Source organism: Sylvia atricapilla, chromosome 17 (assembly GCF_009819655.1).
Source record: "Sylvia atricapilla isolate bSylAtr1 chromosome 17, bSylAtr1.pri, whole genome shotgun sequence".
NCBI classification, from domain to species: domain Eukaryota; kingdom Metazoa; phylum Chordata; class Aves; order Passeriformes; family Sylviidae; genus Sylvia; species Sylvia atricapilla.
Genome location: NC_089156.1, coordinates 3,377,480 through 3,405,017, shown reverse-complemented (window position 1 = coordinate 3,405,017; position 27,538 = coordinate 3,377,480). Strand labels below are relative to the sequence as shown.

Genomic DNA, 27,538 nt, shown 5'->3' with positions numbered 1-27,538 from the left:
GAGACGGTGCCCGCCAGCCCCCGCCGGAGCGCCCCTGCCGCGGCCTTTGTGTGCGCTGTCACATGGGCCGCGGTGCGGGATTTAAGCGGGTCTCCGCAGGACATGCCGTGAGCGGCGCGCCGCAGCCCTGCCCGCAGCGGCAGCGCTCCGCCCGGCCGGGGATGCGGCTCTAGCGGCCCCGCGATGAGCGGCTCCTCCATGGCGAAGAGCGAGTCCCGCACTTCGCTGCTGAAGGCGGCGGGGAGCCGGCGGGCGGCGGGCGGCCAGCCCCAGCCCCGCGGCAGCCGCGTCCGGGACGGCAAAGGACAAGGCGGGCAGATGGGGAGGGAGCCGAGCCAGGAGCAGCTCCCCGGGGAGCCCAGTGCCCGCAGGCCGCTCTGCCACCCGGGCGCCCGGGAGGACGGAGCGAGGGGCGCGGGGAAGCTGTCACATGGACGGGGGGAGAGCCAGCCCGAGCCGGCGGAAGGAGGTCCAAGGAGAGGCAGCGGCAAGGAACCGGTGCGGACATCTAGGCAGCATCACCACCTCCCGCCGCACGCCAGCCACGGTCACCCCCAGGACCAGCATCAGCTCTCAGACAGGGATGGGGAGGAGGCAGAGGAGGACTTTTTCTTCAGTCACAGGCAGAGGTCCAGCAGAGAGTCCCTGAAGCTCTCGGAAGGCGCTTCACCTCTGTCCAAATCCAGCAGCAAGTGCTCCACCAAGTCCAGCGGCAGCGATCGGTCAGTGGAAGCGGATCCCCTCATCCAGCAGCTGCACCCCATGCTCAGCTCGGTCTTCGGCCAGGTAAGGGGCAAAGCGCCCCTCGCCACCCCCCCCCCCCCTTTTCTTCCCACCCTCTTTCCCTTCGCGCCCCCTCCTCCTGCGGCTCATGGACCTTCGGCTCCTCGCTCCGGAGCCCCCCGGGCGCAGCCCGCCGCTGTAAATGCACTGCTTCCTGGCCGCCCCTGCCCAACTTCTGCCGGTGCTGCGGCACGGCCGGGGCGCTGCGGGGTCGGCCCCGAGGAGGGCTCCGCGCCGGGCACGGGGCGCGGGTCAGAATCCCCGGGCCCGCCGGGCGCTGCGGAGGGCGCTCTCGGTGGTGCTGACGGGGGAAGTGCCGGTGCTCTCCCCGCCGCCGGGGGAAGTTGTGCCTCTGCCTGCTGAGGGTGAGAGTCAGAGAAGCGGATTTTTAAAAGCTATTTACTTATTAGATTCCATCTCTCTGGCTTCCCGCCTTGCTTTGCTGTATTTGTTTACATCTCCTTATGGTACATTTCTGTTCAATCAGCATATGAATCATTTCTGATGGCAGAAGCTGTCAGGAGAAGGTAGTGGGGAGGACGACAAAAAAAAAAAAAAAAAAAAAAATCCTGACCCAATTCCGAAGCCTTCCCAGTCACTATGTTAGAATGGAACAGATGCTTTTGGTGTTTGCAAGCTCTTTTGGTACAAAGCTGTCGCTTTTAGCTTTTGGTAGTGAAATTACCCAACAGGGTTACCCTCCAAAAATGAAAAGGCAGAGGGAGACTAGCTTGAAATTTTCTTTTAGAGACATCTAGGGATGTTACTGGAAAATGTAATCTCTGGGAAGATTAATGTAACTGCAATCTTCCAGAAGCACAATTATAGGTATAAGCCAGTAGCCTGGGTGGCTAAGTTCCATCCAGCCCTGGAAATGATCAATTAGACCAGTATTATGATTTTTGGAGTTTATTGTTGAGTTTTTTCTTGCTTATCTCTTTATTATTATTATTATTATTAAATGTGTGTTTGGGAGTCTTTGCAGGGAGCCGATTCAGACTGAGATTAGCGAGAGAATTAGAATAATTTTTGTGATTGAGTGGAAGGAGGTGATACACCCATATGTTTAATAAGGGAGTGTTGGCTGCTTCTGTTCATCTTGACTTCTCCAGATAAAAGTCAAAGCACATCTGTTCTCTCCAAAGCACAACGCTTTTCCATCATCGCTGACAGTCTGCTGTTTAGGAATGTTACAGTTGTGTTTAACTCAAAACCAGTATTACCTTTCCTGTGCCAATAGTGCACCTGAAGTCTAGATTAAAATTTTGCTGTAACAATAAGGAAGAGCCTGGTCAGCGGATTGATGCTCAACCAGGTTATAAAAAAGCAATATTCCAGCACCAGGCTTTGAAGTGCGTGGTCTTGGCTCTGACTTACACTGTAGTTCTGAGAGAAGTGAAGATGTATCCAAGAAAAGATTTAAAGTCTATGGGGCTGTATGCCCCCGAAACATCAGAAATACAAACAAATCCAGGTCTCCCACTCATGGAAACCCCTCTGGTTTTGAACTCAGTCCTTACCTGAACAGCATCTTTATTTTATCTGCTCTGCTGCTTGCATTCCAGTGTCAAAAGACACTTCTGAAAGCCGTAAATGTAGCAAAATTTGTCTGTGGTGTTGAACAATGCCCTTTACTGAAATGAGAGAGATACAATTCTAATTTTCACCTTTGCACTGAGTACATTGCACCAGTGTTTGCACACACACACCAGCATCTTTCTTTCGGAGTGTAGTGTTATTTATTCCATTTTCTCTCTATATTCATCTCTCATTTGCTTTTTTTTGAAGTGACTATGACAGAATGAAAATTTAGTGGAGATTTTAGGACTGACTTTTAGGACTGGGCTGTAGTAGATCCCCCTGTACAGGGGCAGGATGAGGAGCTATAATTTTTTTATAATATAGGATACACAAAGAGCTGATTACAGAAAGACATACATGAAGGTGTTTTGTTTTTTTTTGTTTGTTTTTTTTTTTTTTTTTTTTTTTATATCAAAATCCTGGGATGAATGAAGGCCCAGGGGTAAGATGTATGGAAATTCTGTCATGGCACAAAATGATACAATTTTTGTTTCTGTGAATGAAGAAATAAATGCCCAGCATTGTGTAAAAATGTTTGTGAAGGTTTGAGACAGGCAAAGAGTCTTGCACCTGCAAGATCCCAGACTGCAGCCATAGGTGCAGACGTGTCCAGGGCTGCAGTCTGAGGCAGCAGGTGCTGTAACACCATTCTGCTCCACATTGTGATTAGAAGACAGCAACAGCTCAGCAAATAATTCATTTAATATGAGAACTTCTTTCTAGCCCACACAGACCACTGTGAAACAGTTAAAACAGTAATTTTGCAGTACATAGGAGAGGAGCACAGTGATGCATATCACAGCAGCAGAGCACTGTGGTCCAGCAGCACCACAGTATATCTTGTTCCAGCTCTACAGATGTGGAACATCATCACCCTGTTCCATGGTGGTGCAGTGATGTGGTCGCAGATGCAGACACTACAGTGGTACAATCAGATACACAAAGATTGCAGGGATGACTCCATGGAGAATGTTATTATTGCAGTAACAGCAAAAAGGAGCAGTTCAGGACTAGAGGGTTTGTCTGAGGGAGACAGATTTGTAGCTGTGCAGAAAAAAAGACAGAGTGAAGGAAGAAGCGCCGTGTTTATATAACCAGCACAGCAATATAGTGCACTGTGGGTGTGTACTCCAGGAGAATGCTAAGATACTGCCAGGATACAGGATGCAGTGATATTTTATTAATTAGGCTTGTGCTATATTGGTGCAGTGATGTTCTAATACCATTAAGCAGTAATACTCTTTCAGGATATTTTACCATTTTGTAATTGAGTGGTATGTGAATTAACCAAAGTAGGGTAGTGTAATGATGCATTAAGCATAAGCCAGGATGTCATCTTAGCCTAATGTCATGTTTGCACACTGGCTCGGCGCAGCAGTTGCAGGAGAGCACTCTGCTGTGGACTTTATAGTGCCTTGGGATGCAGTGCCTGCAGCCCCGAGTGCCTGGAGAGCACGGCACTGACAATGCAGTGGTGTGGTAACGCAATCCTGGGGCACGGCAGAGACGTGATACTGGTGCCATGTGGTAGGAGTTTGGCAGTGCACGGGTGTGATAATTGTGGAGTGTTGTAGCCTGACAGAAGAGTTTAGCAGTCTACTGATGTAGTAATACAATATTCCAGACAAGAGCCATTCTGTACAGCAGTGATCACTTCTGGTGTGATATTTGCAAAGGGCTGCGCTGATCTGACAGCACCATCCCGCTGTAGCAGAAGGCAGCAAGTGAAGTGTTACCCCCATGGCAGTTTTGGAAGTATGGCTGTGAGTTAGCAAGAGGACAACGCCACAGACTTTCCTGGTGACAGTGCAGTGTGAGTATGGGCTGGTTTTATGCGGGGTGGTGGGACAGCAGGGTTTGAAAGTGGCCCTGCAGTGGCAGGAGCTCGGTGCAGTTCGAGAGCAGTGCTGTGACTCATGGGTGTAGTTGGCGAGGAGTGTGTGTATGAAAATGCAGCAAAGTGGGAAAGTGGCAAGAAAGGGAGCGTGAGGAGGATGTTTTATATGATTTTGACCTGATAGGATAGTGCTGGAGGGGCCAAGTGGCTAAACTGTGTTGTGAAGCATAAGGGAGAATGCTTATTACCCCTGCGGAGCAGAAGAGCGTGAGGGTCCTGTGGTGTCTCTAGCGTGGCTACAGATCACAGTTCAGCAACAGAAGAGGAGTGGTGACCCGTCAGCAGCTGGTGTGGCGGTGAGGTGGCAGCCTGGCAGCAAGACACAGTTTATTAATGTGACAACAGTAGCAACAGCAGCACAGAGAGCGGGACAGCAGTGCGGTGGCAGCAGGACCGCAGTGCAAGTTTTGTGGCCTTCCTGGGGCAGCGGTGATGTGGCTGCAGTGCCTAGGGTGCAGCAGCCGCTTGGCACCTGGCTCACCGCAGCTCTGAACGGGGACTGCGGCACAGACATTCATTCCTCCTGTGCCTCAGCGCTGGCCTAGCTGGCACCTTCAAGAAGAGCTTTTTCCGGGCATTTGCTATGCAATATTAATTTGTAAGCGATCCTGCCATGTGAGACCTGAACGTTTTCAGAGCCGTTTAGCTTTCACACCCTACCTGACTGTTAAATTTTTCAGTGAAGTGATTCCCCAACAGTTTTCTGTCAATTGCTTCTGGTAGCATGGGGATCAAAGGGGTCAAACAATTGCCTAGAGAACCATGAAATATTTACAGGGTTCTGCTGTTAGCACCGTGGCCAAAGGAGCTTTTGTATTTCTATTTGTACAGGGAGTTTAAAGCCTCTCCTGCACCATCTCCCATTCCTGCTTTAATGTCCGTGTCCACATTACCATTAAAATAGGGAAGGAATCGTTCTGTACTTCCTGTGAAATTTCTTTCTCTTCTCCTGCTCCATGCCCCTTTATTCTTAAGCTTTAGTTCTTAAGAGGTTTTAATGGACCCTACAGCAAACTGGGGTGACAGAAGTGTCCTCATTTTGGGGCAGGAGGTGACCCCAGACTACCTGTGTGGAAAGCATGTGTCAAGAAAATTCTTCTCCAGCTGAGAGCGTGTAGGGAAAAGGTGCCCTGTCCACATCCTCACCTTTCTGGTCTTCTCATCTGCCAGATGACTTTGGCTTCAGTTGATTCTAACGGGCGTTTTGCCCAAGAGCAGTCACAGCATCAGGACCATTCTTGGAGATCCAGCCGTGGAGAATTAGGAAGCCCTGGCCAGTCCTGCCAGGGTAGAGTGGCTCCTGGCTTAGTAATGGAAGTTTTCAGCTGGCCCTGTGTATTAGCAGGGAAGGCTGCACCATGTTGGGCTGCTCTGGAGCAGTAACGCCAGCAGTGGAAACTTTCACGTGTCACGCCGTGGGGTGGCGAGGTGAAGGTGGAAGGTCTGTGTTTCCAGGTGCTCACGTGCTGTGTTGTGCCTGTAAGGCAGGTGAAGCAGTGGCGTGTCAGGGCTCCTGACAAACTGAGACAGTCTCTAACTACACTGCTCATTAACACTTCAATCGGCACAGTAATTTGGGGCGAACAGACTTCTGGCTTAGCATGACTGACCGCCGAAGTGATGCTGGTCCCGTGGCACGGTCTTGTCTCGCTTGGAGTATGGAGCGTGGGTGCATAGATTAGAAGGCGGAAAAAAACCCGGAGAAATGCCGAATGCACCGGCTTTTCCTCCGTGTTTTATGGCACCTCTGAAGGCTTTTACCGGCCCCAAAAGGCTCCTTAAGGGGGCGGGAGGAGAGGGAAGGGCGCCCCGTGGCCGCAGGGGACACTCCCGCACACAGCAGTATTCCGTCTGCTGCCGCCCGTCCCGCCGGGGCTCCCCGGGATCGGCGCTAGGGGCGGCCGGTGCCCCCGGTCCCCCCGGTCCCCCCGGTCCCCCCGGTCCCCCTGCGGGGCGGCGGAAGGGCCGGCCCGGGCTCCGGCAGCCCCGGCGCGCCCCCGCGCGGCCCGGCCCGGGGCCCTCCGCCGTCCGGGGAGCCGCCGGGACACGGACCCGCCGCGCTCTGGGCTCCCGGGGCTGCCCTGTCCCTGGGCTGCCCCGTGAGTGTGTCACACCCGGGGAGAGCCCCGCTGCTGCCGGGAAGTAGGCGAGAGCCGCTCCCAACTGCGTCTTCACAGGAGTCCGGGTGTCTGCGTGCGGCCCGTACAGCTTCTGTGCTTCCATCCCTGCATGAGTTGCCACAGCCCATGTCCGTGCATGTAGATTGACATTACAAGCCTTCGTATACATGTCTTGTCTATGTACACACAGCCTGCTCGTGCAGCCTCTGCTACATCTTCTGTGTGGCTACACAACACGCTTATGCATTCCTGTGCTTAAAACATCGCTCGGCATTTGTCTGCACGCCTGCCTGCTGACACCTGCCACACCTTCCAAGGTACGTCTCATGTTTTATATGTAATGAACTCAGACACAGAGAAACATTGTTCCACTTGAGCATATCCACTCAGTTACCCCCTTGCTCAGCTTGGAGAAAAGTTCATCACATTTATTGCTTGTAAAGAGCTTGAGGGATGTGAGCCAGACGTACAGAATCACTAAGGGGCAATGGATAAGCCTCCTGCCTGTAGTGGGTCTGCCAGCAAGCATTAATCTTTGTCAGTGATTTACTTTTTAAACAAATCTGTTTTAAAAGGCTATAGAAAGACATCAAAATAAAACCAAGCTAAAAGAACATTCATTAAATATTCTGTTCATGAAATATACAGCAGTATGATCTAATGCACTGAAATACACAAACCTTCTGGTTAGATTCAGCTTATCTTTGGAGAGGAAAAAAAAGCAGTGATAAATTAATCATCATTTTTGTAAGTCCACTGTCCATTTTGTTAAGCTTTACCACCTTGATTTTTGTTTCATGCAATCCTGGGTTTCAACACAATGTCAGGGAAGTTTAGCTTTAGATGTAGTGGCTGGGCTGCAGGTTGTCATCTGAATTAGCTGTGATCCTTTGTAACATTCCAGCTTCAGTAACTGTTTTTCCCTGATGAGTCCATGAGTGGTATTGATTTCCGATAACAAGCAGCTATATGGTGTGCATTTAGTAAAAGATGCCTAGCTAACTTTGGGCTCCCTTTCAATAATCCTCTGACATTCCTGTGACCTTAGAGAGCAGCAGCAGTGCTCATGAACCTGAGTAGTCCTCAAATTTCAATCAAATGCCCCACTTAAAAATAAAGGAAAAGAACTGTCCTAGCTATGGTCATATTTAGATTTTTAGTTGCTTTCTGCAACAACGTAAGACCATGAACTCAATGCTATCCATGAATGAAGACATTAGCAATATTCCAATATTTCTTCTGCCCATTCCTCTCCTAGTGTACTTTGAATCTTGCAACCATCTTTGGAAGGAATACACAGCATTGTTTCATCCCACTCAGACAAAATACATTCTCTGCTCTTGGAAGGAAACAGGCAACCGTGTAACGTTGTGAAGCATCATGTCACAACAGCTGAAGGCAGGAAGTAGAAAACCACCAGCAACCCCAGTGTGTTCTGCTGAAACAAGACACAAAGGGTTTAGATACTTTGGGACCAGCTGTTCTGAGATATAGCCAAAGACCTGGGATACATAGTTTAGCCCTTTTAAAGGTGCTGTCAGATCCTTACTCAAATTAGAAGTGAGGCAGATCTCCGTTTTAGTGTGGCAAATCTCATGTAATGCTGCAGGGTTCATTCGGAGTACTTGGTTGATATTAGTTTTCAGGCCTCTGCTCATCTGATGATCAGGCACATTTTCAGTAGCACCTCAGCATGCCATCTAAACAGCGACCCCCTGTCCCTCTTATTTCCAAAGAGGTGAGAGAGCCCAGGCAGAATTAACTGCTTTTGCATTGGTCAGAGTTGGACAGAGTGGCACAAAATTCCCATAATCTGGAGCAAAGAGAAGGAACCATGTAAGGTTTATTTTAAACAACCCCTGTGCTCCATATACATGACAAATCCTCACAGCAGTTGCTGAGCTGTCAAGTTTGTACTTGTCTTTTTGTAGCCCATTGATGATCTTTAGGATCATCATCAGGAAATATCCACAGTACATTGTGCTCTGGCCAACGCATCTTCTGCGTAGGAACTTGGAAGCTGGGCTAATGCAAAATCTTGGATCAGATCTACAGGGAAGGTGTCAGGAGAAGGCACATTCCCATCTATTTTCATCTAATGCAAAAGGAAGCCAGCTATTTACAGACAGAGCTGTTCTAAACAGAAGTTGACAGGCAGTCCAGGCTTTGTTACCTTGAGAGGGATAGAAAATATTCTTATTCTTTTTAATAAACATTCTGTTGTTTGTGATTGATTATGATCCAATTGCTCTAATGGAGGAGAATATTATGCACAGCATGAGTCAGCAACACTTTCCTCCTGGAACAGATGACAGCAAAGAAAGTTCCCAAACTCTCTGCAGAATTCCTCTCCCTAGATGAGAGTCTGGACTGCATCCACCAATACCTACTGGTGCCTCTCCTTGAGATGGACCTGTTCTTGTCTGACTGGCATATGGAAGGTTCATTTGAGGTTAGAAGACACAACTCAATGTGCAACAAAAGCACTTGGAAGCGGATGCAGAAGAAGAAAGGGAAATCAGTTGCAGAAGTTCAGTGTACAAGTGCATCTTACAGTGGTTGGGAGCTTCAAAATGAGGTCCTTGGCATAACTGGCAACAGGAAGATGTTATCTAATCCAAATGCTTTGGCTCATCTGTGGTCATTCAGTAAACAAGACAGTTTCTGTAAAACTATATGTTTCCTGTGAAATATGGATATAACCACCACATAAAGAGTTATTGGAAGCAGATTTGAAAGCTACTAATCCATATGTGCACTCTCCACTCTGGGACAGGAAAAAGTTCAACAAAAATTCCTGCCCTATTAGGATAAATTAAGTAAGGGGATGTATTTTAATATAATAAATGTTTGAAGCATTTAATGGGCTCTTGGTAGAACTATGGACTTCAGTGAAGAGATACTAGGAAAGGGTTTTCCCTGCTTTACTCTACAATACCCACTGTTTACTGACATTACCCTGTAGCAGTGTTTATGTTGTGTTGAGAACAATGATGTAATGTTCCAGCACATGAAGGACTGTGCACTGAAACAGGCCTAGCATCTGAACAGTTCCTATACAAATCCATACTTCCACTGAAAATTTTTGCCAAGCAAAGCTACAGTTTGATAAGCAATCACAAGTTTTGGATTGATTTTTTTTCTTTCTGTTATGTCTGTTGGATATTTGCTGCCACTGGATGAAGTTTCTGGCAGCTGCCAAGTGATTAGCTATGAGGAGTTCCGACATTTTCCTATGAAATGAGCATTTCTGCCAAAGGTGCCAGTCCAAAGCACAGCAGTGCTGCTTTTTAAAGTATCCAGACATATTAAACACCTAAATCATTTCTTGTTCAATACCAAGTCAGCCAGCCTTCTCCCTCCCCTGTGCTCAGGTCAGTCAGGGTGCCAAAAGCTTCTCTCCCGTGAGCTGAGACCTTGCTCTGTGCCAGGCTGCATCCCCTGAGGTCTCTGCACTCCACCCTGGACCTCGGGATGAAGGGAGGGATGCATGAACAGCAGCAAGACTTGCATTTCACAAAGTTCTTACAGATTTTCAGAAAGTTTACAACAGAGACACAGACCTTAAAAGAACAGTGTGATTGCCACAAAGAACAGTGTGGGAAAACCAGTATACATGCATGTGCAACCCTCCCACATGCATACTGACTACCCCAGATATAGGCATACCCACAGATCAGCACCTACACAGAAATGTTTCTGACACACTTATTCTCAGCATCCTGTTCTCTTACAGCAGCCTCACTTGGAGGAAGGGAGAAAATATGTTCCTTCTAACCTAATCTTTTAATGACCTTTCTGCCAACTCCACTTTCCTGCCTATCTCTAAGCTACTGTGGTGGTGATGGGAACAAGATCCCACTGTAGAGAGATTTTCCTCCTCAGAGCTCTAGCTGTCTGCTAGATTGTGATGTCCTGCCCAGTTGCTCTTAAGAGAGTCAGGGTAAATAAGGAGATTAAGAAAATTGTTTATGATCACATCTCTTGGGCCTCTTGCAGCTCCACTAGAGTTCTTACAGAGCCGAAGGATTGTGACCATGCTGCAAACTTGGTGCACGTGGGTTCCCATTCCCTCTTCCCTTCCTGGATTGTGAACTCCCTGCCAAGCCTGGCAGCAGGTCTCAGCCCTCTCACTCTGCCCTGCACATTTCCTACAACCGTCTGTACCTGCAGGGAAGAAAAGCTGGAGAGTAGGCAAACACAGCGATGTACCACAGTGGCTGGCTCTGAATGCTCTGGTACAAACCAGTATTTAAAGTGTGATCAATTCGTTGAGAGGCTTTTCGAGCTCAGTAAGGCACACTCCACAGCTGTATTCCAAAGCTATCCTGCAGTAGTCTGGGGACTGGGATGGATTTTTCTGGCAGGAGAAATCTGACTCCCTTTCTTCCCCTCCCTCTCTCTGGGACAATGTGGGAGATGGGCACTTCTCAGTTGCAGGGCATTCCTGGCCTCCATGTTCCTGTCAGGGAGAGATTCATTAGCAGCAGAAAGGCAATTCTCCCTCCTCTCCGCTCTGGAATTGAAGTCGTTTGTCTCGGGAAGGAGCCCAGGCGCCTCACTCGCTGTGTGGCAGCTTCTGCTCAAGGGAGACAAGCACTTCGTCAATAAACAAGGAGCCTGGGGAATGGCTGCAGCTGACAGAGGACATTATTAATGACTAGCACTTTGTCAGAGGGTAGATCAGCCTCCCATTAGCTGCTTTAAGAGGGAAAAGAGAAATAGGGCTAAAGATGGAAGCCTGAGAGCAGCTGGGAGTTTCAGCGTCCTCCTGCAAAGCCCCCCACTGCAAGGCCCAGGGCTGGCACGGCACCCAGGGAGTGACTGTATTTTTCCTCAGCATCTCCTGTGATAGCAGGAGACAGGCCCAGCTCAGGAAGAGTTTTGCTTCCCAGCCTAATGGGTGGGCTCTGCTATGGAGATCTTCCCCTCTATCTCCCTCTCAGTCAGCCCTGGGCACAAGGGGCAGACAAGGAGTGTCTTCCAGCATCTCCTGCTGCAGCTTCTTGTTTTGGAGAGCATGTGGACCTTTGTGCAGCTCCTACCCACGTCATTCAATGAAGAAGGCATTGAGGGAATCTGAGAGGAGGCTGTCCCACTGCCTTCACTCTTGGGAAGCCGTTAGTACAAGGAAGAGCAAGAAACACCATTCCCTAAAGCCATGCTGTAACTGGAGAAGCTGTGGACTTTTGTCATACTTGGACTCCTAAACTCATCTCATTAGGTGGAAGAAACCTCTAAGCTCTAAAGCAACTGTTGAGTCACCTTAGAATCACACTTGATTTGTCACAGCACCATCAGGGTGGAAGGAGAAACCTCTGCTTTGTTGTGACATTGACAGTTCATCCTTCTCTGTCCTACAGCCCTAGAGCTGCCAGGAGAGTGAGTCCTTGGCTCCTTCACAAAAAGCATGTGGTGCAAGTACTCAGTCTGTGGAGCAGGTCTTTGTAGAAGCTTTTGTTTGGAACCACACTTGCAAACAAAGATGTGAAATCTTTCAGCTCAGCACCTGAGTGAGTGTCCAACCAGCCTGCTGCATATCAGGGTGTAAGATCAGTGTCATCCTGGTCTCTAAGGTATTTGAAGGAGGTAGCTCTTCATACTTCTTATCACTGTGGAGCTGCAGCTGTGGTGCCTTCATAGCTAAAGGTGCATTCACTGTCCTGCTCAGATCCTGTTGCCTGAGTGTGATGATGTATTTTTTATGCAATTTAAATCTCTTTTGAGGCTGAATGCTCTTATGCTCAGCCTGAGATCAAGAGAAAATGTACTGGGGACTCATCCCTTTTCTTTCAGAGATCATTCTATGTCACAGGCATAAAGTCCAAAGTTTAGAGCCAGCTCTAGGTTCAGATGTCCCTTATTTATTCCAGGATTTGGGCTCTTGCAAACGGAATGGATGGATCTGACATCAAAATTCTTTGATTCACCTTATCTAACCTGAGACTGTTTAGGTTTAAGATTCAGGTGTGAGCCCATCTTTGGCAGACTTGTGTGGGTTAAACTGCCAATTGATTTTTACTTGCAGAAAGCTGGAAAAACTTTAATGCGAGAATAGCTCAAGGTCTCTCCCTTGTGGTTAAATATTACTATCCTGGGGCTGAGAGTGTTGTAGAGTCCCAGGACTGCTGTCTCCAGGCTTGCTATCACTGTGACAGGAAAAAAATCAGACACTTCTAAGTCTGCTGGTATTTATAAGCTGAAACAGGTCCCACCCAGATAAATGGTCCATTTCTGCTCCGAAACGAGCTGTGGTCTGCTCCAAGCCCCTAAGTGGATTGCCTTCTGGCCAGCCTGGTGCTGTGGTGATTGAAAAGCCCAGAGGAGTTAGAAGGGGGGTGGGTAGGGATGCAGTGTTCAGAGGCTGTGTGGACCCAAACTAGCTAGATTCACGGAACTCATCACCGAAATCACTTCTTGCACTGCCTCTCTGTTTTAATTCTCCCTGAAACAGCCCTCTCCTATGAGTGAAACGATCTTGCCTGCAGATTGAGGGGGGTGGGAGGGATTTGAACATTAATCTGATGTAGATTATACATCCGCCTCCCTCTCTCCCCCCTTCTCACTCACTCTCTCTCTCTCCCTCTCTCTCCTTCTCTTTCTGTCTGTTTCTCTCCCCTCCCTCTCCTTCCTGCTTCATCTCTTCAAGAAAGTGAACATAAAGTAAAATACGGAGAGAGAGAGGCAGAGAGAGAAAAAGCTCCCTGAAGAGGGAAAGCCCCAGCAGCCAGTAACTGTTTGGATTTGCCTGGTGCTGCCTTTCTTGCTTTGCTCCCAAGGAATACCTTTAATGGGATCAATTGCTTCAGTTCCTTTATAACCAAGTCCAACGGAAAGGCAGCCTCAACATATTATGGGCAACTGTGTGAAGTCTCCTCTGAGAAACCTCTCTAAAAAGGTATGTTCCCTGAATCCAAGTGCGCTGTGCATTTCCAGCCCTGCTTCTTGGGATGGGTGACCTTGTGGGGCAGATGAGCCTGGGAGGTGGGAGAAACACAGAGATGAGTATGAAGGTTTCAGCTTCTTCACCAGACTTTTTCTGTAAGAGCTGCTCATGCAAGTGCAGCCAGTAGAGCCCAGGCTGCTGAGAGCCATAATATGTATAAATAAAGGTGTGTGTAGGCTCGTGTCCTGCTCACTGTGTGTGTACAGCTCTCCTCTGGCTACGTGCAAGCATGTGCTTGTCAATGTGCACAGTGTGCTGGCACACTCCTGTCAGGGCATCTTGACTTGCGGGTGTGTGTGTGAGCTTGTGCGTGTGCACGTGCTTCAGTTGGGAGTTACCTGCTTGAGTAATCACGGGTGTCATGGCTGTAGGGACATACATGCATGTGTACATGAGGGGTCATGTGTCTGTACGTGTTGCCGTTGCTGGGTAAGACTATGCACACCTATGGGCCCATCTGAGGTACGTGTGTATCCTTAGCTCTTTGTCTCTACACAGGCATCCCGAGTGCCTGAGCAGGATTGCTGTGAGTGCAGAAGGAGGGAATTTCTATGCATCACACACATGCCCTTGCTTGTATGGTGCTGTGTGTGCTCACCTGCTGGTGCATGCCCTCACAGAAGTCTGTGTGTAGGCATGCACATGCTTTTATGTCTATCCATCCTTGCATATACACACAATTAGTTTTGTTGGTATGTGTTTGGGTACAGAAGCATGTTTTTCTCTCTGTTCTGCTTGTCCATGCATCAGTTTGTGAGTGGATACACTGAGCCCTGGCTGCATGTTTGTGCATCATGTTGCACGTCAGTGTGGCCCATGCTTGGGCCCAGCTGGACTTCATCTGCAAGTTGCCACATGTATCTGTTAGGCTTCAGCCCACAGTCTGCTCTGTGCTGAGGTTTTGCAGTGGTCCGGGGACAAATTAGATTCAGGAATAGTTCTGCTGTTATGGACTGGGTTTGAATGGGAATGACATGCCCCAGAAACATTTCTTGTTTGACTGAGGAAGACCTTAGAGCACTGTGTACCTGTCAGCCACACTGTTCTCATTTGGCATTGCTGAAAATCTAATAGCTCAGCAAAAAGCTATGCAGTTAATTCTCCCTAAATGATAAAGTTATGCTGATCATCCAAAGTATTGCAATGAGATGCTGCCTCTGTGGAGACTGTGACAACAGTGAAATGCTGTTGATGCCACTGCCATCAAGATGCTCCATCCAGGAGACCTTGCCACCTAGGAAAGCTTCTCTGGGATGGAGATGTCTGGGAGAGGACCTCCATCGTAGAGTGTTTCTTTTGGCTGTATGTTGGCCTCTTCTGTATAGAAACACAATTTGCTTGTTATCTTGGCTGCTGTAAACAAAGCCAGTAATGGCATAGTGCTTCTGTGGGGGAGCTGAGATATTTGATGAGGGAATTCATCACTGAGCAATTAGGCAGTGCTGAGACCAGTCCCTAGGTCAGTGTGACCTGCAGGGAGATGTAGAAGTAGCTGAGGTTCACCCAAATGTTGCACTTATGAAAAACCAACTTGGTTGCTTGTAGATTGCCTCCAGCTTGGCATAAAAGGAGTTGGCTCCAGCTGTGCAAGGCAATTGCAATTAAAGTCTGACATGTAGCCAGGCTGCTTGAATCAAAAAAGATTCAAGAACCTGTAAATTCTGTGTTGTCAGACTTTGAGGTAATTGATGCTTTCTTTCCTAAAAGCTGCTTCGAATAACTCACTTTGTGCCTAGTTACAAGACCTGGGATGTCAGGACTGAAGAGAAGAAGTTGCAAAGCTGAATTAGAGAATTTCTCAGACATCACTCTAGTGAGCTATGAAATAAGGCTCTCATCCTGACAGGTCCTGGTTCTCTGCCATTCTTTTGATCACAGCACACATGATTATAGTGGAGACTTTGCAGATCAGTCTTAACATTGCCCAACTTCATTTGGCTGTTGTACGATCCCAGTCACTTTTCTCTGATTTTACTTTGAGCAAACTCATTTTGCTGAAATGTTAAAGAGGAGAGACTGCAGACAACATGTGTGGAAGCTGCTCTAGAGTGACAGTCACAACTCTTGAATACATGATTTCAACCCAAAATTTGGGATTCACTCCCAGGCACCAGCTGGCTTGGTCTGGATCTGGATGACACCAGAGTACCTTGCTTGTTCAGGCTCTGACCCCATGTCTGTTGTTGGAAGCTTCAGTTTCCTATTGTCACGATGTCCTCCCCAGTGATCATGGGAGCCATCCTGGCTGCTTTTCCCTCCAGGAGATACTGCAGTTGGGATCAGGGCCCCTCTTGGCTTGCTGTTCTGCAAAGTCCCTCTGACACTCAGGCAGGAAAATGAAGTGAATGCTGGTGTGCTTCTGCTGTGCAGAAATTAAAAGCCTTGGCATCCAGGTCCCTCACTTTACCACCTCCCCGCCACTTTGGCCATCTCTAGATCAACCAGGTCTCTTCCCACTCCATAATCTGCTGGTCTGACACAGCCAAGGGCCAGACTTGGCCAGGAAGGTTAGTAGTCCTTTGCTCAGGGAAGGGCCGAGGAAAGCCTCATCTCTCCAGTCCTATCCTTGCATTTTCTTTGTCATGCACACTGCTGTTTCCCCTGTCATGGGTGGCTGATGTTTCTTTGCCCCATACCAATATCACAGCTCCCTTGCCCTCGCTTCTGGGATGTAGAAGGAACATGGTAAAGGAAACTTGTGTGGATATTTGCAGGAGAACCTATGAAACTGCTGGCAGAGGGAACACTGAATTCCATAAATCCTGCCTGCAGTGGCAGGGCAGGGAGCCTCGCTGAGCTGTTCGCCTTGGTATTCTGGCACTGCAGCAGTTTGTCTGGTCACAGTCCTCAGTGGCTCTTGGCAACTGTTTTTTGTCAAACTGGCAACCTCTATCGAGACAGAAAAATAATGGGGTGACTATTAGGAGGTACTGCTGGATAGCTCGGTAATAAACTACTGACTGGAAGTGTCAGCAAGCAAACATTTGGGACTGTGGGGCTTTGTATCTTTCACATGGCTTCACTGGAATTAAACACAGAACTGATGTGGGGTATTTAAGTGATTCATATTATTTCATATATTAAACTGAAAAATGTCCCAGGAAATAAAGCTGATAATTTTGAAAATACATTGCACTGATGTCACAAAGCTGTGTAGCTCAACACAGATGTCTTGACATTTAGCTGAGCTAGTAATATGCCATTCGTGGATGGATGTTCATCATCAGTTTTTTAAGGACAAGTGTCCTATGTGTCAGAATTAATCAGAGACAGATTCCATTCTCATCCATGACTGCAACGAAAATGCTTTTCTGCTTCATTGTTTTCTTTCTCCATGGCTTGCTTTTTGAGTTATTTTTGTTTTGATGCTTGATGTTCACATGACATTATACATGAGCAGATTGGTGTAAGACTGTGTACAAAAAGGCAAATTACAAACCATGCATGCAATGTAACAGCACATGGCAGACACAGCCAGTAGATACAATAGTCTCCGACAAGTGTGAATGGGGGGTGTTTGTGTCTGGTCTTTTAGCCTGAAAATATACCTCAGGCTTTAAGGAAAGAGTTAATGGAGACAATGACAAGTGACAGAGCTTCTCTGATCACCCCTGGGAACACTGGCTGTAAAAGTAGAATCATTCCTGAAGAGGAATCTGATGTATGATTAATGTTTATTCTGTAAAACCAAGGGTCCTGTGGGTTGTGTTGGCTTTTTATAGCTGCATGGGAATATCAGGATAAGAGGTTTTTTGCAGAGCCAGGGAAATGCATTTCTATAAAAGGAAAGCAGTGCCTCCTTATAAAATCCAATGCTGGATTCTGTTCTGGAGCCTTAGCTTAGCAGGACGTGTGCACTTAGGAAAATGTGCAAATGCAAACACTCAAAAATGTTGTCCCCGTGCCTGATCTCCACTTTGGGACTGTCAGTGATTAAAAGAGGCCAGGGCAGTAAGTGCCTCAAACCCTGAGGATATAACTAATTAGTACCTGCACAAGGCAGCGGGAGCCTGCGGTTGGCCGGGCCACCCGATGCTGTAAACCGTCTTCTGATGCCGTGATAAAGCGTGTGATGCTGTGTTGCTGCACAGTACCGTGGAGCCTGTGCAGTGGCTTGGTGCCTGCTCTGCCTGGTCTCCTGGGGCTGCCCTGGCCACGGCGGCTCTGCCCGGGCACGGGCTGGCACACGTACTGTTAGGTTGGCATCTGCTTGTCCTTTGCAGCTCATTCAAGGCAGTGTTAACTCCGGGCTGATTGTGGGAGTGTGGCACTTCGGGCCGTGTCTGGGTAGATGTGAACAGTGCTCAGAGTTTGATGTCATTTCAAAGTGAATTTCTCGTGGCAGGTTGTTCCTCTTTCAGCTTTTGAAAGTGAACTCCTGGACTTACTGCTTCTGTACAAATCCTAATAGGCTGGTGGGGGGGACGCAGTGTGCACCAGATGAAAGAAACTGAGCTATTATGTCTCTGCGAGGCGGTTCAGTAAAACTTCAGAGGCACGAGATGGGGAGGTAACATCCTCTGTTGTGTTGTTTGCTTGCTGCTGGTTGGCTGGGAAGATCCGCCATGACGAGAAGACGAGCTATAAAGCTGTCCAGACGAGCGAAGAGGGGTCGTCGGCTGGCGAGTACCAGGGTCCGCTCATGGTGCTGGCCCAGAACTGCGCCGTCATGCACAACCTGCTGGGGCCAGCATGCATCTTCCTGAGGAAGGGCTTCGCAGAAAACAGGCAGCCTGTACGTAAGTTACACCCAGCGGGGCGACACACGCACAAAGCCACGTGGACGCGAGTCGGGGATGCGGAGCCGCCCCCGTGCTCCGTCTGCGTGGAGCTCTGTGACTCCCAGCCCTGGATCTCGAGCATCCTGGCTCCAGCTCCAAGTGCAGAGACAGTCACAGGCAAATGTCTAACCTGAAGGATGTGCAGATACCCTTGGGCCTAAACACCAAGAAAGGAGGATTCTAAACTCGCAGCTATGGAAGATAGATCCAAGCCTACACTCAAGTAGCCATAATCATATGAATTCAGGAAAAGGTTTTAAGACTTCAGGACTTGCATAATCATATGAACTCAGGAAGAGTCCAGTGCTCAAAACTCTTATTCCAGCAAGACACGCACCTCCCATTCCCGGGCTCTGATTAGCACTTAAACCCTAAATAGCCAGTTAAATGCAGATCAGGGCATCTGTATTGGGAACAGGCTGTCCATATTTGATACTGTTTCTATCAGTTCACGGTGAGCACACTAGTACCAGCAGAAATAAATCGACAGCTGCCTCCTCCCAGATACCCAAACATAATCTCTTGTGCACTGGCATACCCAGCCTGACACTGCAGCAATCTCAGCCAGTTAAACTGAGGAACATCAGGCTGTCCTTATATTTGCAAATAGTGCCAGGCTACCAAATGCTATTACCCTCCCACACGGAGAGAGAGAAATAGCAAAACCGCATCTATTCATTCAGTCACACCTATTGTAACTAGGTGTTCATATGCATCCAATGTATGCATTTATATATAAACAATTAAAATATATGCTTGTATGTGTATGCACCCCAATATTGGGTCTTTACAAGAACTAAAATGTATTTTTGCCCCCAAACCTCCTACTCCTGCAATAACATGAATTTAAAGACAAACAGGAACATATCAACACATCTTTTATGGATACATATGAGTGAATAAGTGCATTGTCCGATATTCACCCAGTGCCTTCCATGTTCTTGGGGTGAAACAAAGCAAACCCCAATTGCCTCAGAACCAGATGTTTATTGCCTCTGTAAGAAACCTCTGCTTCACAGAGGCAATATGGTCATCTACAGCTGTAGGAGACGTGTAGGTCTTTATTTCTGAAACCTCTGCTTTAACCAACAACTCAAAAAAGAGTAATTATGTGTCACTTTGATCAAAGGGCTTTTGTTCTTCCTAACCTACAGCCAGTAAGTAATCACATAGTCCCTGTCCCAGGTCACTAAAACATGAAACACGCTTGCTGACCTGCACAGAGCCACCTGTCACAGGAGACAGGTCCACCTCCCCAGTGGACAGCTGGACAAATGTCCATCCTGTTTAGGCCATGGAAGATCACTGTACCCTAAGTGGTCTCCAAAATAGGATTAGTGATGTTTCTAAGTACCCTGATGAAGTGCATCTAATACACAGCTTTACTTTTACTGACTCTCTAGACCAACAGGATTTATTGTGCATAGAACAGAAATAAATGAGGGTAAGACCATTAAGTGTAATGGAATCTTTGGGGGCCACATCTGCTCAAATCTAGGATCTACACTCTTGGAATAGTTTTATTCCTCTTTCTATAGGTTCTCTGAAAGCTTTAGAGTAATTCAGCCCATTTTATCCCAAACAATTTTACTCTCTAATAATTGTAGGAGATCTTTCAAATTTAAAACAGAAAACCTCTTCATGATGTTAGTTATCACTTGAGTCAGATTTTTGGAGGGACATAAACCCTCCTCCTCCCTCTGCATTTGCAGTCTGTGGCAAACACAAATTCTTTGGCGTGCAAAATTAGAGTCAGTGCTGAAGCCCCCACTTCTGACAAGTGTCACCAGTGTCAGTTGCAGTGTGGTCTTCAGTGAGGGAGGAGGAGGAGGATGATCTTGTGAGGACTGTGCTGGAGGAGGGCCCGGGTCCTGCCCTGGGCACTCTCACAAGACAGTGGCTACCGCGGGTGAGTCACAGTGCCCTTTGCCACGCGGCACCGGCGCTCACAGCCCTGCACCTGCCCTGCACCCAGCACTATCTCCAGGGATCAGTGTTTGCAGTCGCTGGGATAAAGTGCACAAGGTGCTGGAACTGATCATGGCTGGCTTTCTTCTGTTATTTTATCTAAGGCAGGAGGGCAGTTATGAGGCAATTATGCCTCCTGCATCCGGTCTGAGGAGTTTGAATTGTTTTATTACTTGGTGTTGATGAAAGCAGAACAAATGGGATGACATGTTTGAAAATACCAGGTCTGTGAAGGATGAAACGGCAGAGCCAGCAGGCTCTGACAGTTCCATCCAGCACAGAGATGCCTCTGGGAAGGTTACAAGTGGCAAGCTGGTCATTTCTCTGGCACAGCCCACTTCTGCACAGACGTAAACCAGTGTGTGTCCTAGTTTGCTATGCACTCTGAGCAGCTGCCATTAGAGTTTCCAGAGGAGCCTGTGGTTAAATAGCAAAGGATCATCCTTCTCACATTGATCAAAGGCACCGTCTCCAGGCACGTGTGGTGAGGCTGGAGGACACCTGGAAGGCAAGGAGAAACTCCCCACAGTTGGGGGGAAAAGCTGAGAGTGAGACGACAAAAGAGATCGCGTTTCTGTGTTTCCAAATTCTGAGATGTTTTGGATTTGCCTGGGAGCCATGAGACGAATTAGAAAGGGCATTTAAACCAGAAAGCAGTGCATTTCCATTCTCATCTCTTCTTCCTGGTGCAGTGTTGGAACTTTCCTATACTCTTATATCCTCCCCCTTCTTCCAAGAAATTCAAATTGGATGTTTGAAGTTGCAGTGTTTCCTGAACATGGTGAATCCTTGTCCTGTTTCATTGTAGATGACCTTGATGATGTATATGTTGTGTGTCTGCCTTTACAACTGGTTTCAAAATGCTTGTGTATGGAGTTGAGGCTGGGGGGAAGGGGGAAGTTCCTCCCTTTTTGTGGGGGCAGATTGTAGGAGATGTCACTGAGACATTGACTGTGAGAGACCTCACGGCTGTTGCTGTCCTGCCAGAAGGACAGAGATCAAGCAGTGATCTGAGCAGATGATGGTCTAGACCTGCTGGTTACAAGGACTGCTTCCAGCTGCTTTGATCTGTGTGTGTCAGCGGGAGTGGCAATAGAAATACAATCAGAGCTCCAGAGGAGATCATAACTGCTGCAGGGACAGTCTGCTCCAGAACTCGGTGCACGGGAATGATGAAGCAGCTTCATGGAGGTGCCAATAGTACCGTCAGTGGGGAGGCCACAAATGCTATGTTGGTCCAGGTCTGTTCTGTTCAGGGACCACCCGTCATCCCCCCCATCCACCAGATGAGAGGGAGAGGGGCTTCCAGAGAAATGTGTGCAGGTTAACACCCCTCTCTTTGGGAAGGAAAGCTGGGAAGCCTTCCTAGGTAGATGGTATTAAACATGTCATCACCTTCTTGTTTCTTCTCTCACTTTCTGGCTTGTTCCAGAACCCTTTGTACCAACAAGTGCTATTTTGAAACTATGTTTGTGACCAACAGAGGTCTTTAACATAATATGTTCTCTTTTTGCAGGATAGAGAACTGCGTCCGGAAGAAATTGAAGGTAAAAATTGTTGCTCCTTCTTCGTCCTCTTTCTCCCTGCCCAGTGAAAACTTACTGGCCCTTTCATGTTGGCCCCCATGGGTTAAAATAACTTGGGGAAAATCAAGGGAGATGATTATTGGAATAATTCCTGGAAGTCCCAGCAAAAGAAATAATGTATAAAACTGAAAGAGTTCTGACTGTGAAGGAATTTGCATCCATTCCATATTCTTCAGGGTGAGAGGATAAGTAAGTGATGGGATATTGGCTGTTAGGGAACTGCTGTCCCTCCAGCTCCCACAGAAACTGTTGTGGAGCATGATACTATAATATGGCTCCAAGGAAGCTGTTTTACCTGCTAATCCCTACAGTGAGGGGTATATAATGGAGTGCAGAGGTAAAAGTTGGAAAAACTTACTGGTTGCAGTTTCTTTAGGGAGCACAGTTTAGCAATGAAGTGTTTGTGACACTCGTAGTCCAAGCAAGCTTTCCTGTAAGGAATGGGTCAGCAGCACTGCTGACAGAAGAGCTTCACTTTGCTGCAGTCATTACCTCATGTAGGGAAATCTGGAGGGAAAATTCTGAGTATCTTAGAGAGTCTGGTTTCATAAAGTGCTGTTGATTCTGGGGAGTTTACTTGGAAAAGGTATTTCAAGCTGTCACTGACAATATTGTTCTTCCATTCCTGCAGAATTAAGAGAAGCCTTTAAGGAGTTTGATAAAGACAAGGATGGGTTTATTAACTGCAGGGACCTGGGGAACTGCATGCGGACCATGGGCTACATGCCTACTGAGATGGAGCTAATAGAGCTCTCCCAGCAGATCAACATGAACTGTGAGTAATGCCCACCCAGCTGTACCTGCCTGTTGCTGCTGTGCCCTGCATCGTTGCTTCAGGCTCTCTTGGTCTCTGCTGCCTCTTTTCCTTTGGATTTTCCCCCTCTCTTCTTCGGTTCTGATTTTCACTCCTTATCATCTCTCCTGCTTGCTTGTGGTCCCTAGAAGTTGATGCCTTTGTTTTTGCTTATCAAAGGGACTGTGGACTGTAGTGTATATGGAAACAGTGAGTGGAAGGGTTGTCCTTCATGCTTATGTTGTCAGGTATAAAACTGCTCTTAATGTGGGCAGTCAGGCACTGCTGCACAGGTTCTGTGTGTTGTCACGTTGAAGCTGTTGTCAGATGGTGTCAGACTGAAGAGCAAGCCTGGGAAGATGGGGATGCTTTGATCAGATGGGTGATGGACAGGCTGTTGTTCTGTGCTGGTTTTTTGAGTATCTGCTGTGTGCCTGGGGATGGGCTGTGAGCGAGCTGTGCTGCCAGCATGGGATGGGAGCATCTGCTGCAGTCATGGAAAGATGTGACAAATGCATCTGATTCACTGCAACTGTGTTTGTGGCCCTTGTCTTTCACCATCGTTTTTGTCACTTCTCATCTGTGGCAGGGCAGGGTATCACCCTCAGAGGAGAAGCATATCTAGTGCATGTTATTTCTGACACAGGATCATGTTAAAAGGACAAATTACTTGGTCAAGGGAAGGAAAACAGCTGTGACATATGCAAGCAGTCACACACGAAAGCAGCTGATAGCCCTGGCACACAAGTGCTTGGGAATTTGAGAGTGTTGCTGACAGCTCTCAGGGCACTAACAAGTGAAAGAACTAATACAATGAACAAACAATTGGACATACATTAGCTGCTGTAATGGAGCAGGACTGCAGCACTGCTGCAGGGCACTGCCCGGGCTTTGCAGGAACACGGTGCTGTGCCCTTGCCGTGCCCTTTGGCACAGGCACAGCAGAGAGCTGCTATAAGCACCACAACGATCAAGCCTCGGATACATACTGTGTGATGCAATAAGGGTGTGACAGTCCATGGCAGCCTAGGATGGAATAGCTTGGGCTCATTCTGCCCAGTCCATAATCCAGAAAATACAGGGTAAAACTACCTCTCCTTTTGCTTCCACTGTCCCGCACCCTCTGTGCTTGTGCATCCTGGAGGGCCAAGCGCTCTCTGGGGCACACAGAAATGCAAAGTGAGTGCTGGTCTTGGCTAACTTATGGAGTTCTTACACACAATCTTTTATCTTGTCCCAAGTGGGTGGCCATGTGGATTTTGAAGATTTTGTTGAGCTGATGGGACCAAAACTTCTAGCAGAGACTGCCGACATGATTGGTGTAAAAGAACTTCGTGATGCCTTCAGAGAGGTGAGTGATCGGTTCCGCATGCCCCCAGAGAGGTGAGCAACACAGGATAGAGAGAAGACCCACTGGAGAAGAGAAGAAAAGAGGAGGAGGAGAGAGCAGTGCAGTGGAAGACCTAGAAAGAGCCCAGTCAGGCATGGAATAAGGGAGGAGCAGAGAACATTGCTAAGATAAGGATACTCTTGAGGCAAGGAAGAGAAAAAAGCTGGTGCAGACACAGCATTTGCAAGGGTTTCCTGAGGAGAAAAGACAGACTGGATCCAAAAGACACCCAAAGGAAGAAAAGGAGGGACATGGAGAAGATGGAGAAAATATAGGGCACTCAGGATCAGGACAATACAAAAACCAAGCCAGAGCAAGATCTGTTTCCATTAACTGTATTTCCCCTGCTGGTGTTTTTCATGTGCTTGCAGTTTGACACCAATGGTGATGGGGAGATCAGCACCAGTGAGCTGCGAGAAGCCATGAAGAAACTTCTAGGGCAGCAGGTGGGTCACCGGGATATTGAAGAGATCATCCGGGACGTGGATCTGAATGGAGATGGGCGTGTTGATTTTGAAGGTGAGAAGGGATCAGTGCTCACTGTCCATCTGCTCTGGTGTGAGGCAGGATTTCAGATCAGAAGCTGAAATGGAAGATTTGCAGACTCAGGGCCCAGGGTTCTGAAGTATGGAGAAAAAAGAATTTAATTTTTTTCAGTCAGATGAATTGTTCATTTGTGTATCATCTCTTGCTGCATCTCAGTTTCGATTAGGTCTCCATAATTCTAGCATGGTAAGAGATAGAACCTGTCATACAGAAGCAGATCCTGGTGTACACATGCTGTGCCTACCATTGTTTTATGGGGCATTTTCCTTTCTTTAAATCTACTGCAAGAGCTGTGAGGTGGCTGGATTGCTTTGGAGAATGCATTGCACCTTCCATTTCCTCTGGCTACCTTTGCTATATTTGTTTATAGAGAATTTGTTTCTGTTTCTTTATGCCAGAAGATGGTCACATGCCAGCTGTGCTCACTAAGACTGCAGATAGCTGATCTGCAGATGGTGTCACGTTAAATTTTAGAGATAATCCATTTATTTTCACACTTTTCATGCCAGAAGGACTTTGAAAAATAAGAGTAGTTAGCTACTATCCTAGCCATTAGCTATGGCAGGAGCAGTGTTAATAGAGCCCAGGGTTTCTGGCAAGGAAGCAGTTGATATCAGACAGCTAATAAGATATAAGAGCTGGAAGGTGTGAGAGCATGGCAGGCTGCTCTTTTCCCTGGTGGAAATCCAGGTGTCCCTTTGCAGTAAGGGTGAAGTACAAGAACTATAAAATTAAAGTACAATTGACGTAAATTTTTTTGGCTCAGCAGCATTCCTGGGTCTCCTGCAGGACAAAGCATCTCAGTCGTCAGGATTACTGCAGCCTCTGAGCAGTAATCCTTTGAAAATATTAGAATACCTCCATCTTCCTAGAAAGTATCTGATAGCTGCAGTTGTTCTAATGCACTGACTGATTACATGACAGTAGCTGTACTTGTTTCCAACAGCTAAATTATGTTAGACAGCTAAAATACATGAAATGCTATCCCAGTATCAATTTCTCTGTGAGTTACCATTTTAGTTGTCAAAGGACACCTCCATCAATGGAAAAGGAGAAGTCAAGGGGGTAATTTCCACTGCCCTCTTCGCAGAATCATTAGTTCCTCAGCAATTCAAGTGCAGAATGAAAACGCATTAATATTTGGTGGCATTTACACTCAATTTGAAAAATTGTAATTGACTTCACAAACTGCGGGGTAGTCAAGAAAAAGATACAGGGTATCCTTACAATCCACATGTATCTTTATAAACAAGAAGTCCCTTAAAGTAAGCTTTTCTCTACAAGAATGCCAATATCTAGCAACACTCCTGTTTTCCCACGCTAGTATCTCTGTGAAGTGGCACGTTTACTAAGAAATCATACCGTGTTCCCGAAACTGTTACTCAAGGTTCCCTGAAGCTACAGCGAAGGCAGACAATGCTTGCTGTAGTGTTGCACAAAGAGTTGCTTGTGCAAACAAGACCGTAGGTGGCTGGGAAGGAGTCCAAGGCAATGAACTGACCTGCTAGAGGGATCTTATCACCATATCTAATGCCAGGATTAAAGCCCATGCTGTGTGAGCTCTAAGGGCCACTCTCGGAGCGCACAGACTTTGCTGGCAGCCTGGGGACTCCCAGTCTCACCCTGGCTGCTTGCTGTCCCCAGTGAAGGACAGCTGAGTTGGGGACCGTGGATGCCTTCTGGCTTAGGGCTGTCTTGTGTTGTTGGTTGCAGAGTTTGTTCGCATGATGTCCCGTTGAAGATTATTCTCAGCTAAAGAAGAATCAGCACCTTAGAGAGGGCAGAAGAGGACCTAGATGGAGCATCTAGCCCCGATGTTCCTACATGAAGGTTTATCGGCTGGCTGCAATTAGGACATTGCAAGATGACCTGCTGCTCCTCCCTCATGGTGGTCCCCATGCCCCTCCACCCTTTCACACTGTGAAAGACTTGCAACTTCCTACAACTGGAACCATTCCTTGAAGATGATTGCAGGAAACTGCAGAGCCAGGACTTGCCATGATGCTTTCATGGGATATTTGCAACTTTAAACTCCTCCTCCCCAGCTTTATTCTCCCACCAGCTGCTGCAGAGCAAAAGCAGGAGAAATCCTCTTGGCTTGGTGGATGAGAGCAAAGCCATTGGGACTGGTGGCAGCCTCAGGGCGTGCTCTGCACTTCTTGATTTCCCTTGGTGAACCATGTCTGTGTTTGCTGTCTCAGTGTGTGTCTATCTGTGTGAAGTTATTTATGCTTCCCCAACATTTATTTGCATCTCCCGTGGTTATGTTTACCAAGAGTAAATTCAAATATATGTCTTGCGGGGGGAAAGTGATAAATATGCACGTTGAAACGATGTGGAGCCTGGATGTCCCTGTGCGAGGTGGTGACCGGACTGGGGAAGAAGCGCTTGGGCAGTGCACACCCCAGTGTCTGCACCAGGATCCAGAGGCAAGCCCCTGCCACAGAAAGGGGAGTCAGTGCTGGCCACTGAGTGTGTGTCAGGACTCTGCCCTCCCTCCACCGTCTCTCTGGCCGAGGGCCTGGAGCTGCCTCACAGTGAGGGCAGTGTGAAAGGTCTCCATCGCTGCATCCCCTCCACTGGCATGGGCACAGGTGAGGCCCCCGCAGTATTGTGGGAAGGAAAAATGGGAGAAAGGGCCCAGAGGGGACCTGGGTGGGAAGGGGACAATAACAGCCAACCTCACCCCTTTCAGATCATTTTAAACACAACTGTGAGCACATGTATGGTGGGGCCATGCTGTGGGAGCTGACCTGTAACTCCACTGGTGCTGGGGATTGGCTGGGAGCCTCTGTGTGGCAGTGCCCTGCTCTCCAACCTCTTCACAGTCAGAAATGCTGCACATGTCTGCAGCAGTAATGACAGCAGCCTCCATGCCCTACCAGCTGCTTCCAGACACATCAGATCTTATCCTCCTTTCCCCAAGATGCTCCCTACCTACCACTTCTTTCCCCTGCTCTACCAGACCTACAGTTGTCTCCTTTCTCTATGCAAAAGTTCAGTCACAAGTTGCCAGGATTAATTTCTGCTTGCCTTTGAAGGCCACCATCATCACTGTGTGTTTCTTGGTGTGACTGGGAGCTGTTTTCCTCTTGGTTGCCTCCTTACTCAAACTGGGAGGTCAAGGACCAATATCCTCCTGCTTCC

General features: G+C 47.8%; 1 protein-coding gene across 3 annotated transcripts; it reads left to right on the top strand.

Annotated features, from left to right (window-relative positions):
* CABP1 (calcium binding protein 1) lies at positions 1-26,725 on the top strand. Of its 3 annotated transcripts, none has more exons than XM_066331291.1 (7): positions 13-786; positions 17,886-18,062; positions 21,593-21,623; positions 22,294-22,437; positions 23,697-23,806; positions 24,217-24,364; positions 26,105-26,725. In XM_066331291.1, exons 1-7 carry the CDS (start codon positions 184-186, stop codon positions 26,128-26,130), a joined length of 1,239 nt encoding a protein of 412 aa, XP_066187388.1. In that variant the 5' UTR covers positions 13-183; the 3' UTR covers positions 26,131-26,725. The 3 variants fall into 3 exon arrangements, with proteins under 3 accessions (XP_066187389.1, XP_066187388.1, XP_066187390.1); XM_066331293.1 differs by lacking the exon at positions 13-786 and adding an exon at positions 13,076-13,279; XM_066331292.1 differs by lacking the exon at positions 17,886-18,062 and having other exon boundaries at positions 1-786.
* Positions 26,726-27,538: the final 813 nt, after the last annotated feature.